The sequence below is a fragment of the Phyllobates terribilis genome, unplaced genomic scaffold (genome assembly GCF_046119375.1).
Source record: "Phyllobates terribilis strain yellow unplaced genomic scaffold, ASM4611937v1 Scaffold_56__1_contigs__length_8794411, whole genome shotgun sequence".
In the NCBI taxonomy this organism is placed as follows: Eukaryota; Metazoa; Chordata; class Amphibia; order Anura; family Dendrobatidae; genus Phyllobates; species Phyllobates terribilis.
Window position 1 is genome coordinate 7185033 of NW_027362816.1, and position 15211 is coordinate 7200243.

The 15211-nt window shown below is 41.5% G+C and overlaps 1 protein-coding gene across 1 annotated transcript; it reads left to right on the forward strand.

Moving 5' to 3' along the window:
* Nucleotides 1-3042: 3042 nt before the first annotated feature.
* Nucleotides 3043-12083, forward strand: LOC141192293 (uncharacterized). The gene is made up of 5 exons (XM_073661788.1): nucleotides 3043-3066; nucleotides 4116-4239; nucleotides 4323-4420; nucleotides 4619-4709; nucleotides 9531-12083. Exons 1-5 carry the CDS (start codon nucleotides 3043-3045, stop codon nucleotides 10919-10921), a joined length of 1728 nt encoding a protein of 575 aa, XP_073517889.1. The 3' UTR covers nucleotides 10922-12083.
* Nucleotides 12084-15211: the final 3128 nt, after the last annotated feature.

Here is a 15211-nt window from a genome sequence, read left to right on the forward strand (position 1 = left end):
GTTTTTTTTTATGCTGTTCCGCGTGTGGTAAAATTGATAAGGTAGCTTTATTCTTCGGGTCAGTACCTTTACAGCGGTACCACATTTATATAGTTTTTCTATGTTTTGGCGCTTTTACACAATAAAAGCTATTTTATAGAAAAAAATATTTTTTTTCATCGCTTTAATCTGAGAGCTATACCTTTTTTATTTTTTGGCTGATGGAGCTGTATGGTGGCTTGTTTTTTTGTGGGACAAGATTAAGTTTTCAGCGGTACCATTTTTACTTATATTTGTCTTTTTGATCGCGTGTTATTTCATTTTTTGTTTGGCGGTATGATGATAAAGCATTGTTTTTTGCTTTGTTTTTTTTAATTTTTTTACCGTGTTCACTAAAGGGGTTAACTAGTGGGACAGTTTATAGGTCAGGTCGTTCCGGATGCGGCGATACAAAATATGTGTACTTTTATTGTTTTTTTGTTTTTTTTTCATAATAATATTTATTGATGGGTACATTATATTTTTATTTTTGGTGGATTATTTTTTTAATCTTTTTAAATATTTTTACATTTTTTTTTTCATTTTTTAACACTTTGTGGACTTTTATTCTGTGTCCCACTCTGGGACTTTCACTTTTTTATTCTGATCGCCTGTATGGCACAGGAATGCAGCACCATCCCTGTGCCATGCAGATAGTCAGCGCTGGACAGGGAGAAGATAGTTTTGTCATGCACTGCGCATGACCAAAGAATATTCCTGCTGTCTGGTGACCCGGATGTTGTGATGACGACATCGGGTCGTCATGATCACATCGGGTCATCATGGCAACATCCGGGAAGCCGCGACAGACAGCTCTGGAGGCTGGAAGAGGAGGTGAGTATTCCGATCACCTCCCCTTGCTACCGCAATGCTGCGATCGACTTCTATTACAGCGTTGCGGGTGTTAATGTGCCGGGAGCGGCACATAGTACCGGGTGTCAGCTGTGACTTTCAGCTGACACCCGGCGGCGATCGCCCCGCACCGCTTGTGTGCGGGCGCGATTGCCATATGACCTAATAGTACGTCATTGGTCCAATCGGCCCAGGTCACCAAAACGTACTATTAGGTCATACATCAGAAAGGGGTTAAGGTTGGTGGGGCCCAATTAGAGATATTGCTGTAGGACTTGTGATTTCTATCTACGCCACTGTGTATAGGATAATAGAGTATAATAAAGTTGTTATGGACGTGACTTAACATTGTGTAGTGAGTCTGTTGTGCCAATAGTGACGGATATTTCTTGTTGCCAAAACTGTGATAGTAACATAGTTTGTAAAGCCGAATAAAGACTTGCGTCCATCAAGTTCGACCTGTTAGTTCTGTAATTGCTAAAGTTGATCCAGAGGAGGGCAAAAACCCCAAATGATTTAGCCAATCTTCACCTGAGGAAAAATTCCCTCCCGACTCTGAAACCAACAGTCAGAATAAATCCCTGTATCAACCTACTATTTTATTTTATTTTTAAGTATACGCTGAAATCTGCCTGGTATCTAGAAATGCATCCAGTCCCCGCTTGAACTGGTGTAGTGAATCCGACATTACCGTCTCCTCACTCAGTGAATTCCATATTCTCACTGCTCTTACCGTAAAGAACCCCTTCCTATGCTGGTGCTGAAACCTTTTCTCTTCCAGTCTTAGTGAATGCCCTCTTGTTACCGTAATATCCCTCCTTTTGAACAAATCCCGGGCAAGATCTCTATACTGTCCCCTAACATATTTGTACACATTTATTATGTCCCCCCTCAACCTTCTCTTTTCCAGGCTGAATAGTCCTAGTTTTGCCAACCTCTCTGGGTATTGCAGTCCCTCCATTCCCTTTATTAATTTTGTTGCCCTCCTTTGTACCTTTTCAAGCTCATTTATATCCTTTCTATATATTGGGGCCCATAACTGAGCACAGTATTCCAAGTGTGGTCTGACCAGTGCTTTGTACAGTGGAAGAACAATGTTCTCATCCTTTGCAGCTATACCTCTTCTGATACATCCCATTACCCTGTTTGCCCTTACAGCAGCGGCCTGACTTTGGGCACTCCAATTTAGTTTGCTATCAATCAAGATGCCCAAGTCCTTCTCCATCTCTGAATTCCCCAATGATTTCCCATTCAGTGAGTACTGGTGACTTCCATTTTTCCTTCCCATATGTATGACCTTACATTTCTCCTCGTTAAACCTCATTTGCCATTTAATGCTCCACCTACCCAGCTTATCCAAATCCCTCTGTAGGTCTGCACTGTCCTCTTTTGTATTAATTGTTTTACATAACTTTGTGTCATCTGCAAATATTGATATTTTACTATTTATCCCGTTGACTATGTCGTTAATAAAGATATTAAATAACATTGGGCCTAGTACAGACCCCTGTGGTACCCCACTAGTGACGCTTACCCAATCTGAGTATATTCCATTTATAACCACCCTCTGCCTTCTATCCCTTAGCCAGTTAGCTACCCACTTGCAAACATTGATATTTTTATTCACGTTAAATCTTTGCTAACCAACTGTCATTAGTGCGATCATACAACATACAAGCCTCTGATTGCTCAGGTGATGCACTGTACTACTGTGTTATCCCTTGACTGTCAGTGTAATACTAACGGCCCTATACACATGATAGATATTGGCCGAACGGTCATTTGGCAGATGACTATCTCTCCCATATACACAAATATTCCAGATTTCCTGTGGTCTGTATGAGAGAGTCGCCTCCAGACTCCTCTAGTGGAGGATTATCTACAGGAAGAACAAACGGATTAACCTCTGTAATTCAGGCCCCCAAATACATTATATAGTCAACCAAATCCCCCAAAATCTGTGCTTTCATGCAACTTTAGTCTAATGCGTATGAGGGTGTTAAAAGGCAACTTATTGGACACTCCCTTTGGCCCGACATAGTAGACATTCGTACATTGCAGGCCCAGACACCATTATTAGGCATTTAAATATCGTAGTAACTAGGCAGCCCCATACTATCGAGTACTTGGGGGAGAAGGGGCATTGAGCCGAACTCTGTCAAACCTTCTGAGATGCCATCTGTGCTTTTGACAGCAGTAAGTGGTTAAACTGCCAGGGTTTTTGTTGCAGCCGCACTTGTGCCAACCCTGCAGTGTACATCTATGTTTTGATGCCCAAAAGACTTAAAATTCATATAGACGGCCGGGGATGATGTAGTCAGTGACTGACTTTGACCAAATATGTTCCCGAGCCATAGTAGAAGATAAAGATGTCATCCACTTCATGAAGTAGTTATTTCTCATGTTACGTGTAATGAATATCTCCTGCAGTATTGCTAATGCTGATTCCAGTGTCAGTAAATGAGACGAGAATTCACTTTATGGAAGATGAGTCTATGAGAAACGTATTCAGCTGCAGACTCCAAGGAAGAAACTGCTTGTTGTCTGTGGCCTAAAATATATAGGTTTTATTAGTAGATGTAAAGAATAAAACTAAATACTGTAAAATAATAAATCTCCTCATATGTTTCTCTTATTATCTCCAGTAATTGGATTATTACACAGGATTTTTATGATGTTACATCGGCTCATATTCTTATTCAGGTCTCTACAATATCAGATCCTCTCAGTGAAGATCTTCTATATAAGAGAATTTTCCTGATTTACCCATCAAAGATGGATATGGACAGAGACAAGATGGCAGAGAGGATATTACACCTCACCCTAGAGATCCTCTTCCGTCTTACTGGAGAGGTGAGAGATTCTGATGATGTCACATTACATCATTCTTATCTATGGGAATAACAGATGGACTGAACTGGAGAGGTGAGGACTCTGGAAATGTCTGTAGTGCGATTTATTAATGTGTCTCTCCATAACCAGGATTACACAGTAGTGAAGAAGACCTCTAGTGGGCGCTGTCAGGACCCTGTGTCTGAGGGATGGGGAAGACCCCTGAGCCCAATCACGGGGCCTCCATCTCACCCCCTGATACATGAGGACATCAATGACCAGAAGATCCTAGAACTCACCTACAAGATGATTGAGCTGCTGACTGGAGAGGTGACACAGCTGGGAATGCTGGGACATTATACAGTAACGCTATGAAGGGATCGGGGGGATGACGGTATCATTGTATGTGTCAGGTTCCTATAAGATGTCAGGATGTCGCTGTCTATTTCTCCATGGAGGAGTGGGAGTATTTAGAAGGACACAAAGATTTGTACAAAGACGTCATGATGGAGGTTCCCCAGCCCCTCACATCACCAGGTAATAGACAGGACTAAATACACACGGTCTATAATTATCTGTATGTAAAGAATGAATTCAGTCCCTGTATGTGTTTCTTCCAGATCTATCCAGCAAGAGGACAACACCAGAGAGATGTCCCCATCCTCTTCTTCCACATGACTGTAAACAAGAAGATCCCAATGTTCCTCAGGATCATCAGGTAGATGGAGAGAAGGTGTCATGAGATCTCTCCTATGATGTGTAGATGGCTGTGAAGGTCTTGTGTTCAGTCTTGTTTTATCCACCAGTATTATATGTTTTATACTTGTGTAATGAGAAGGGTGGAGATGGCAGGATTAGTGCTAATCATAGATGTGACTTCTCATCTGTCTGTGACTTTTACAATATTTGTTTTCAGGGTGAAGATCTGACCCATATTAATACTACAGAGACATATGTGAGGGGTGATGAGTGGTGTAAAGAGGAGATTCCTACAGATAACCTCCCAGGTGAGTAGTAACCACTAAATGCTGAGAAGTCACAGATCCTTCTCCGTCGCTGTCTGTTTCTGCTTTATCGGTGGTGTAATCCGGCCGTATTACAATCGTGTGATCACCATTTTACCCCTAGACCACAATATTCTGCTCCACCAAAAACTGTTCAAATGACTTTGGGCATTAAAAGCCATTTTCTCTAGAACTTACAACCTGGAGGATACACCTTCTAACTGAAATTAGAAGTCGCTGACCCTTACCTGCCCAGATCTATAAACTGAAAAGCCAAATGACAGCGTACGTAGAATGTGCTGACAATTTAGAAAATCACTTGAAGAAAAATATTATTACAGAAAGTGGAGGGTAATGATGCTGTTGGCTTCCTAGAACCCTGATATCTTATTGGATGAATCTACCTTCTCTCCCTTCTGTGTTGCTGAATGTTCTCATATGATCCCTACAAGACCAGGTCCAGTCTTTCTGGCCAAACTTCACTTTTTGTGATTGATAACATTAAATGTGCAGTGAGGGCCAAGTGTGAATTTCTGTACAATAACAATAGAATTTACCTTTATCTTAAATTTTCAATTTCTTTTAAAACCAACTAACTTCAAACAGGAATGTGATAAACTACATAAAAAACATTACACCTGTGCCATGATATATCTCTAAGCTGTGCGTGGCTGATGGCTGTAATATACATTTATTCACGCCTGCAGGAGATGTGTTGGCTCGAGCCCTGGTTTCATGGATTCACTTCACGTCATAAATTCCATTATGTTTTCAATCCTAAGGAATTCAGATTACTGCACAATCTCTCCTGAAATGGGGGCACTAATACTTTCTCTACTCTTCTGGTCAGGACTCATAGTAGCTCCAATGGTCCACCATAAATGAGTGCGACTCCAGTTTAGTGTTGGAGCTCTCCCCTCATACATATGTTGATGTTGGGAATGTAACATTTTTTTTTATTTTATGTCTATTTTTTATAGGTTCATTCTGTGTAATAGTTTGATTGTGATGGGATCAGCCGGCCTCACTTATGTGACTCTGTAACTCCCTTGTAGTCTTTCAAAAAGGTCTCCATTGCCTCTTCCAAATGCCTTAGATCTAAATTTAAGATACCTCAGCTCTGCACTATTATAAAAAGGTCTCCTTGAATGTCTAATATTTCTTCATGAAACTCATCTGATAGATAATATTGTCCCTTACGATGGTTTAGATTGCCAAGAGCCACCGAGCCCCATACTCTAATTACGCCAGGGAGGTTTCACCACTAGTTACTCATCTTTTATTGATGAAGACTGTTCAGTTTGATCATTTTAGTAGATGTGTTATTGTCTATACCCACAATTTTTTGACTAGGCAAAAAAATGGAAGCTGGCACGTTTAGGCAGGCTGCGCTGCAGGAATGAAGAGGCTTGGGATTCCAAGACGGCTTTTATTAATACCAACACGTTTCTGTGCCGGATCGGCGCCTTTCTCAAAGTATAAAAACCAAATGCCTCAATTTTTGACTACAGTAGTTAATGCCCAAAATACTCTGATTTAACCACTTCCTGCAGCCAGTTTTGTGTTCCTAATTAGGCCCCAATTTTCACATCTGATGTGTGACACTTTATGTGGTGAGAACTTTGGAATTCTTCACAAAGGATAATAGAAACAAATGGACTTTTACAAATTATTTTCCAACTTTTCTTGAATTTGACAATACCCTATATACGGTTGTACACTACTGTCTGGACACATGGCAGGTTAAGAAAGGAAGGATTTAGCTATTTGAATGCAGATCTTGCTGGAATAGTTTGCAGACACAATGTATTAGGGCACTTTTCGTGGTCACCTGGCAGCTCAAAAGATGGCTCATATGAACAGGCTTGGCACTATCCACCCCGTTTTCCAGATCTCAGGAATTTTCTAGTTCATCACCCTTTAAACATTAAAGGGTGATGAACAAGGACTTACACAGAGACCCCTAAGCTTGGGCCACGGTGTTACCTGCTATTCTCTGTGATGTGACTTGGCAAGAAGAATAGTCAGGTAGCCGAGTCAGAATCAGGAGGGCAGAGAAAATACAAAATCAGATGACACAAGAGTGGTCAGTAAATGGGCCGGGGTCACAACAGGAAACAAATACACAAGCTGTGAGATGAGTACAGAGGACTGAACCAGAGGAGAACAAGGCTGTATCTGGCAGCTTCCAGCAATATGCTCTGAGCTTTACTAGGGTGTGGTGCTTTCCAGCTGGCTAAAGCAGGAAGCTGATTACTCAAGCTGGACAGCACACACACCCATACTGCCAGACTGGATGGTACTATACAGTGGTGGCCAAAAGTATTGGCACCCCTGCAATTCTGTCAGATAATACTCAGTTTCTTCCTGAAAATGATTGCAATCACAAATTCTTCGGTATTATTATCTTCATTTAATTTGTCTTCAATGAAAAAACACAAAAAGAATTGTCCTAAAGCCAAATTGGATATAATTCCACACCAAACCTAAAAAAGGGGGTGGACAAAAGTATTGGCACTGTTTGAAAAATCACGTGATGCTTCTTTAATTCGTGTAATTAACAGCACCTGTAACTTACCTGTGGCACCTAACAGGTGTTGGCAATAACTAAATCACACTTGCAGCCAGTTAACATGGATTAAAGTTGACTCAACCTCTGTCCTGTGTCCTTGTGTGTACCACATTGAGCATGGAGAAAAGAAAGAAGACCAAAGAACTGTCTGAGGACTTGAGAAACCAAATTGTGAGGAAGCATGAGCAATCTCAAGGCTACAAGTCCATCTCCAAAGACCTGAATGTTCCTGTGTCTTCCGTGCGCAGTGTCATCAAGAAGTTTAAAGCCCATGGCCCTGTGGCTAACCTCCCTAGATGTGGATGGAAAAGAAAAATTGACGAGAGATTTCAATGCAAGATTGTGCGGATGGTGGATAAAGAACCTCGACTAACATCCAAACAAGTTCAAGCTGCCCTGCAGTCCGAGGGTACAACAGTGTCAACCCGTACTATCCGTCGGCGTCTGAATGAAAAGGGACTGTATGGTAGGGTACCCAGGAAGACCCCACTTCTTACCCCGAGACATAAAAAAGCCAGGCTGTAGTTTGCCAAAACTTACCTGAGAAAGCCTAAAACATTTTGGAAGAATGTTCTCTGGTCAGATGAGACAAAAGTAGAGCTTTTTGGGAAAAGCATCAACATAGAGTGTACAGGAATAAAAAAAGGCATTCAAAGAAAAGAACACGGTCCCTACAGTCAAACATGGCGGAGGTTCCCTGATGTTTTGTGGTTGCTTTGCTGCCTCTGGCACTGGACTGCTTGACCGTGTGCATGGCATTACGAAGTCTGAAGACTACCAACAAATTTTGCAGCATAATGTAGGGCCCAGTGTGAGAAAGCTGGGTCTCCCTCAGAGGTCATGGGTCTTCCAGCAGGACAATGACCCAAAACACACTTCCAAAAGCACTATAAAATGGTTTGAGAGAAAGCACTGGAGACTTCTAAGGTGGCCAGCAATGAGTCCAGACTTGAATCCCATAGAACACCTGTGGAGAGATCTCAAAATGGCAGTTTGGAGAAGGCACCCTTCAAATATCAGGGACCTGGAGCAGTTTGCCAAAGAAGAATGGTCTACAATTCCAGCAGAGAATTGTAAGAAACTCATTGATGGTTACCGGAAGCGGTTGTTCGCAGTTATTTTGGCTAAAGTTTGTGCAACCAAGTATTAGGCTGAGGGTGCCAATACTTTTGTCCGGCTCTTTTTTGGAGTTTTGTGTGAAATGATCAATGATTTGATTTTTGCTTCATTCTCTTTTGTGATCTTTCCTTGCAAGCAAAGTAAATGAAGATAATAATACCAAAGAATTTGTGATTGCAATCATTTTCAGGAAGAAACTGAGTATTATCTGACAGAATTGCAGGGGTGCCAATACCTTTGGCCACCACTGTAGGTCTCAGGCACCCTAATCTTAGTGGCTGGGCAGAGCCTGGGCCGCCTAGAGCTTCTTGCTCCGACACCTTCATTACTAGTACCACCTGCAGAATGAATAAGACAGCGCCTGGTGACAGAAGCAGATGTCTCAGGAGCAGGTCACAAAGGAGATGGGACACCCCTTTTGAAGAAACCCTAATATGACAAAATGACAGAAGACCAGAGCAGTAGAAATCCCCTAGGAGTAGTGACTATTTTGACTCCACAGGCTCTTTCTAGAAATTAGCATGTAGTGGATGTTGGAGAGTGAAAATTGCTAAATAGTATTTTATTGCCCAACACATATTACCCAGATTGTGCTCCAGGAGACACACACCATCAATTAAGTGGGTTCTTCTCACTATAGTAATGTCAAATACATGGATGCTAAATGTGGCTTGGGCACACTGCAAGGCTCAGAAGTGAGGGGGAGATTTGACTTTGGGAGAGCGGATATTGCTGGATTGGTTTATGGAAGCCATGTTTCTTTTTAAGAGCCTTTTAGTCACTAATAATGTGGAAACCTCTGTTTTTCCATTGACAGGTGATGGACCTGAGTGGGGACTTGTTTTTGGTGAGATGAGTAGAAGTTGTTATTGCTATAATTTTCACCTACATAACATTGTTTGGTGGCTTTTTATTCCCTATTTGGGAAGCAGAATGAAAAAACAGTTGAACACCACGCTCTACTGGTTCATCCTATGAGGTTTTATATTAGACTGTGAACTGTCATTGTCTTTGTGAATAATTCTATATTTTTACATAACTGGCCGTTTTTACAGACAGTTCAAGTAGAAATGTTGAACAATATAAAATTCAAGGATATTTTATTCAAAAATAATTGGTTTTATTCTTGACAGATGACTGTACCAGGAGATCAGAGGGACAGCTGACATCTTCAAATTTTAAATCAAATGATCTCGATATCCCACAGGATACAATTGAAGTGAATGCCATTACTCCAGACATACTATCATCCCTTCACAGCAAAGATCTGTCATCTGATGCTTTGAAACAGGTCTCGTCTTCTGATTCATTACCGACTGCTAAGGAAAATGAAAGTAAAAATATAAGAATTAAAAAACAAATTGCTCCTAAAGCAAAGAAGCCATTTTCACATTCAGAATCTGGAAATAATATTCACTTCGAAAAGCCTTTTCTTAAACATCAAAAAATTCACACTGTGGAGAAAAGATTTTCTTGTTCCAAATGTGGGAAATATTTTAACCAGAAATCAGATCTTGCTAGACACCAGAGAACTCACATAGGTGAGAAGGCATACTCCTGTTCAGAATGTGAGAAATGTTTTAACCGGAAATCAAATTTGTTTAAGCACCAGAAAACTCACACAGGGGAGAAGCCTTTTTGCTGTTCAGAATGTGGGAAATGTTTTAACCAGAAATCAGATGTGATTAAGCACCAGAGAACCCACACAGGGGAGAAACAATTTTCCTGTTCAGAATGTGGGAAATATTTTATGCAGAAATGGAATCTTGTTATACACCAGAGAACTCACACAGGGGAGAAGCCTTTTTCCTGTTCAGAATGTGGGAAATATTTTATCCAGAAATGGAATCTTGTTATACACCAGAGAAGTCACACAGGGGAGAAGCCTTTTTCCTGTTCAGAATGTGGGAAATGTTTTAACTATAAATCACATTTTGTTAACCACCAGAGAACCCACACAGGGGAGAAGCCTTTTTCATGTTTAGAATGTGGGAAATGTTTTGGGAATAAATCATCTCTTCTTAGTCACCAAAGAGCTCACACAGGGGAGAAGACTTTTTCATGTTCAAAATGTGGAAAATGTTTTGGGAAAAAATCAATTCTTCTTGGTCACCAGAGAACTCACACAGGGGAGAAGCCTTATTCATGTTCAGAATGTGGGAAATATTTTAACCGAAAATCAAATCTTTATAGCCACAAGAGAATCCACACAGGGGAGAAGCCTTTTTCATGTTCAGAATGTGGGAAATATTTTAACCGGAAATCATATCTTTATAGACACCAGAGAATCCACACAGGGGAGAAGCCTTTTTTATGTTCAGAATGTGGGAAATATTTTATCCAGAAATCTGATTTGATTAAGCACCAGAGAACCCACACAGGGGAGAAGCCTTTTTCATGTTCAGAATGTGGGAAATATTTTAACCAGAAATCGCATCTTGATAGACACCAGAGAATCCACACAGGGAAAAGCCTTTTTCATGTTCAGAATGTGGGAAATGTTTTAACCAGAAATCAGGTTTAGTTATGTACCAGAGAACCCACACAGGGAGACACCTTTTTCATGCTCAGAATGTGGGAAATATTTTGTGAAGAAATCGTCTCTTCTTAGTCACCAAAGAGTTCACACATGGGAGAAGCCTTTTTCATGTTTTTAATGTGGGAAATGTTTTACACGGAAATCAACTATTAAAAAACATCAGAGAAGGCACACAAGGGAGAAGCCTTTTTCATATTCAGAATGTTGGAAATGTTTTAATCGAAAATTGTACTTTCTTAAAGGGGTTGTCCACGATTAGGGAAATCCCTTGTCATTCCTCATATTTGGCTCGTTAAAATAAAAACACTCATATTCACCATTCCAGCTTTGTCGGCAATCGCATTCCCGGGGCTCATGTGAGGTTGTTACATCACATGAGTCCTGTGCCCAATCAGCGACGGCTTCACTATCCCTGCCTTCGGATGCATTGAACATCAACAGGAAGCCAGGGCTGCGGCTGCTCTCTGACTTCTTGATGTTCAATTTGTCTGAAGATGGGGACAATCACGCCAGCACTAATTGGCTGAAGAACTCACGTGACATAACAACCTCACATGAGCCCCAGGAACGCAAGTGATGACACCGCTTGAACGACGCCTCCATGGGAGGTTTGTATCAGTGCTTTTATTTTAACACGACCAAACATGAGGATTGAGAAGGGGTTGTCCATGTAGTGGACCACACTTTAAAAGTAAAAAATCCCACACAGAGAAGCCATTGTCATACCTAGAGTGTGAAAAATGAATTACTGGAAAATTGTATTTTGTTGACCATCAAAAATAATTCAGACTTAGATAAACTATATGTGTTATTGACACATTGTACAAAGAGATTTAACAGACATTGTATTAATAAATGAGAAAGGGAAATCACTTTAGAACGTATCATATTTCTTGGCCTATAAGACATTTTTATCATGAAAATATCTTGTTAATAAGTGTGTCTTATAAACTGGAGGCAGCATCTCATGACAGAGGAGAATGCTGAGACAGTGTCTTTCCTGATCACTGAGAGTACTGCTCTCTCTCCTCCAGCCCCACCTGTATATAACTGATTGGTGCTGAGCAGGAGGGGAAGGTACCAGGACCGGTACAGAGGCTGCACGTCCTGAGTGAGCAGCTAAAAAACCTTCCACCTGACTAGCTCAAGGACCTTTCTCATCATGTAATCATTCACATGACCTGGAAGGAACTGCAAAATGGGGAAATGTGTACACAGTGTTTTTGTATGCAAATTTGCATATAATAATAATAATAATAATCTTTATTCTTATATAGTGCTAACATATTCCACAGCATTTTACAGACATTATCATATGTAGCAGAGCTGTGTATGTATGTAAATGTGCATATGTAGTAGAGCTGTGTGTATGTAAATTTGTCTCACAAAGAAAAATCTCCATTAAAATGTATATACTTTATTTATACCTTATTAAAAAGGAACTACTACATATGTTCCCGTTCAAATTTTACAAATTGGCACTATAGAAATGAAAAAAATGTATGTAATTCCGAGGCCATATAAATTAAATCAGGGGTTAAAGGCAGGTAGGGGAGGTGGGGATGGAGCCTCAATCCTTTCCCTATTTGTTATCCCTCATTATTTACCCTTCCTTTCCGCTGAGGTTTACACCCTAAAAGAGCGCAAGTTGTGGCACCCCCACTTTCTGTCGTATCACCCTAATTATCCCTAGATGATCCTAGGTACTACAACCACTCACAGGAGGAAAAAATTAAACCAAACATAGTTTTGGCAAATAGTTATCAGCCAAGATATCTATAAATAAAGTCACAATGCGTGAACCAACAGTATAGCTTATACTACATTAAGAGGCTCCTTCAATATCTGCAGAGGTATACCGGATTTTTCGGACTATAAGACGCACTTTTTTCCTCTAAAATTTTTGGAGGAAAGTGGGTGGTGCGCCTTAAAGTCCGAACATATGTTCTGTGGCTGGTGGGGGGCTGGGGGTGAGCGACAGCGGGGGAAGAGCGGGGCACAGGAGGTAGCAGCCGCCTGCTGCAGCCTACACTGTGCCTGCTGCTAAAGAAAATGAATATTCCCTGCTCCCCACGCCCATGGGCGTGGGGAGCAGGGAATATTCATTCTCCTTAATAGCGTGCCCACTGTAACCATAGCTCGGCTCCTGCTGCAGCCGGCGGTCTGTGTGCCCACTATTAAAGCTCATGAATATTCGCTACAACCCACTCCCATGGGTTGTAGTGAATATTCATGGTCTTTAATAGCGTGCACACTGACCGCCGAGCGCAGCAGGAGCAGCACTGCAGCTACAGTGTGCACGCTGTGTGAGGGTGCATGGCAGGGACGCCATGCAAACCCTGCTATGCGCGGCTCACAGTGAGTGTCAGCAGCAGAGCGGAACGCAGCACTGAAGGAGAGAGGAGGGGAGTATGATTCTTTATTTTTTTTTGTGGGCAGAGTGATGGGGGCTCAAGGGGTGCCATGCATACCAGGATTAAGGGGTGCCATGCATACCAGGATGGGGGATCAAGGGGTGCCATACATACCAGGATAGGAGATCAATTGGCGCCATGCATACCAGGATGGGGGATCAAGGGGTGCCATACATACCAGGATGGGGGAACAAGGGGTGCCATGCATACCAGGTTGGGGGAATCGGGGTGCCATGCATACCAGGATCAAGGTGTGCCATGCATACCAGGAAGAGGGGTGCCATGCATACAAGGATGGGTGATCAAGGGGTGCCATGCATACTAGGATGGGGGATCAAGGGGTGCCATGCATGCCAGGATGGGGGGATCAAGGGGTGCCATGCATACCAGGATAGGGACGAGGGCCATGTATACCAGGATGGGGATGAGGGCCACGTATACCAGGAAGGAGGGACCATACATACAAGGATGGAGGATATTAACAGAATTGGGGGACATTATCCCAATACCAGTGTCAGCAGCAGACCCCCTCCCCCATAAAAATGACCACATTTTTTGCTTACATCTTTTTTTCTATTTTCCTCCTCTAAAACCTAGGTGCGTCTTATGGTCCCGTGTGTCTTATAGTCTGAAAAATACGGTAATTCAAATATGAAGACATGAGACTAAATAATAGTGTCCATGCCTCTTAAAAAGATGCCAATAGTGCTACAGTGTTGTCACAGGCAAATAAAATGACCATGCATGAAATTCACACATAACTTATATTACATATAAAGCTCCTTCTACAGAGGTAGAATTCAAATGTTCATGAAACAAATTAATACATTTTCCGTGCCTCTAATAAGGTGCCAATAGTGCTACAATTTTGTCACAGACAAAATACCTCTACATGTTGTAAATAGCGATTCCATTCAAAATGTAGTAGATCCCAGCTTGTCACAGAACTATATATATAGAAACCCCACATAGCTACCATTGTAATGTGACCCCAACACGTTTCCCCATTCCTGTTCAAGGTTCATCAGGAGGCTTTTTAGAAGTAACCTTTTTGGGAAGTGTAGGATCACTTGTGGTTTCAAAAATTCATGTCATTCGTCTCTCAGCAGGTCATAATCCCATGTACAGCACCCTTAAATATGAGCTGTGTGTATGTAAATGTGCGCATGTAGAACAGCTGTGTGTGTGTATGTATAAATATGTACATGTAGCAGAGCTGAGTGTGTGTGCACTGTCCACATAGAAGTGTTGTGTGTCTATATGTGCACTGTAAACTGTTCAATAATGTTCGCACTGGAAGAGGAAAAAATTGCTTGCACCAACTACCTTGGTGTTCTTATATCCAATCAAATACTGGACTTCAGCAATCAAGCCTGATGGTACCGGTTGCTCACATAAATAAGTACATAAAGGTGAAAAAAAGTGGCACTCATCGGTCCTGTAAAATCCAATATCTTTATTTAACAAAATATTAAAACTGGAACAGAGCTCATGGAAAGGATGACTGCCGTTTTGTGCTAGTCTGTGCTTCAACGGGTCCTTGGGAAACATTTAATTTCCAGAACCCGTTGAAGCGCAGGCTAGCGCAAAATGGGCGTCATCCTTTCCATGTGCTTTGTCCCTCTCAGCAGCCAGTTATAATCTTGTGTTAAATAAATACATTGGATTTTACAGAACCAGTGAGTGCTACTATTATTATTATTTATTATTATAGCGCCATTCATTCCATGGCGCTTTACATGTGAAAGGGATATACATAGCACAAACAATTGCAATAAATTTTGAACAATACAAGTCGGCGGCTGGTACAGGAGATAAGAGGGGAGTAGAGAAGGAGATCTTGTGAGAATTGGAGGTTGCG

Bases quoted from the DNA above. Each gene is read 5' to 3' on its own strand.
- LOC141192293 (XM_073661788.1), top strand. From the start codon at position 3,043: ATGCCATCTGTGCTTTTGACAGCA. The intron at 4,240-4,322 runs GTAATAGACAGG...TGTTTCTTCCAG, and splicing joins CCAGCCCCTCACATCACCAG to ATCTATCCAGCAAGAGGACA. The intron at 4,421-4,618 runs GTAGATGGAGAG...ATTTGTTTTCAG, and splicing joins ATGTTCCTCAGGATCATCAG to GGTGAAGATCTGACCCATAT.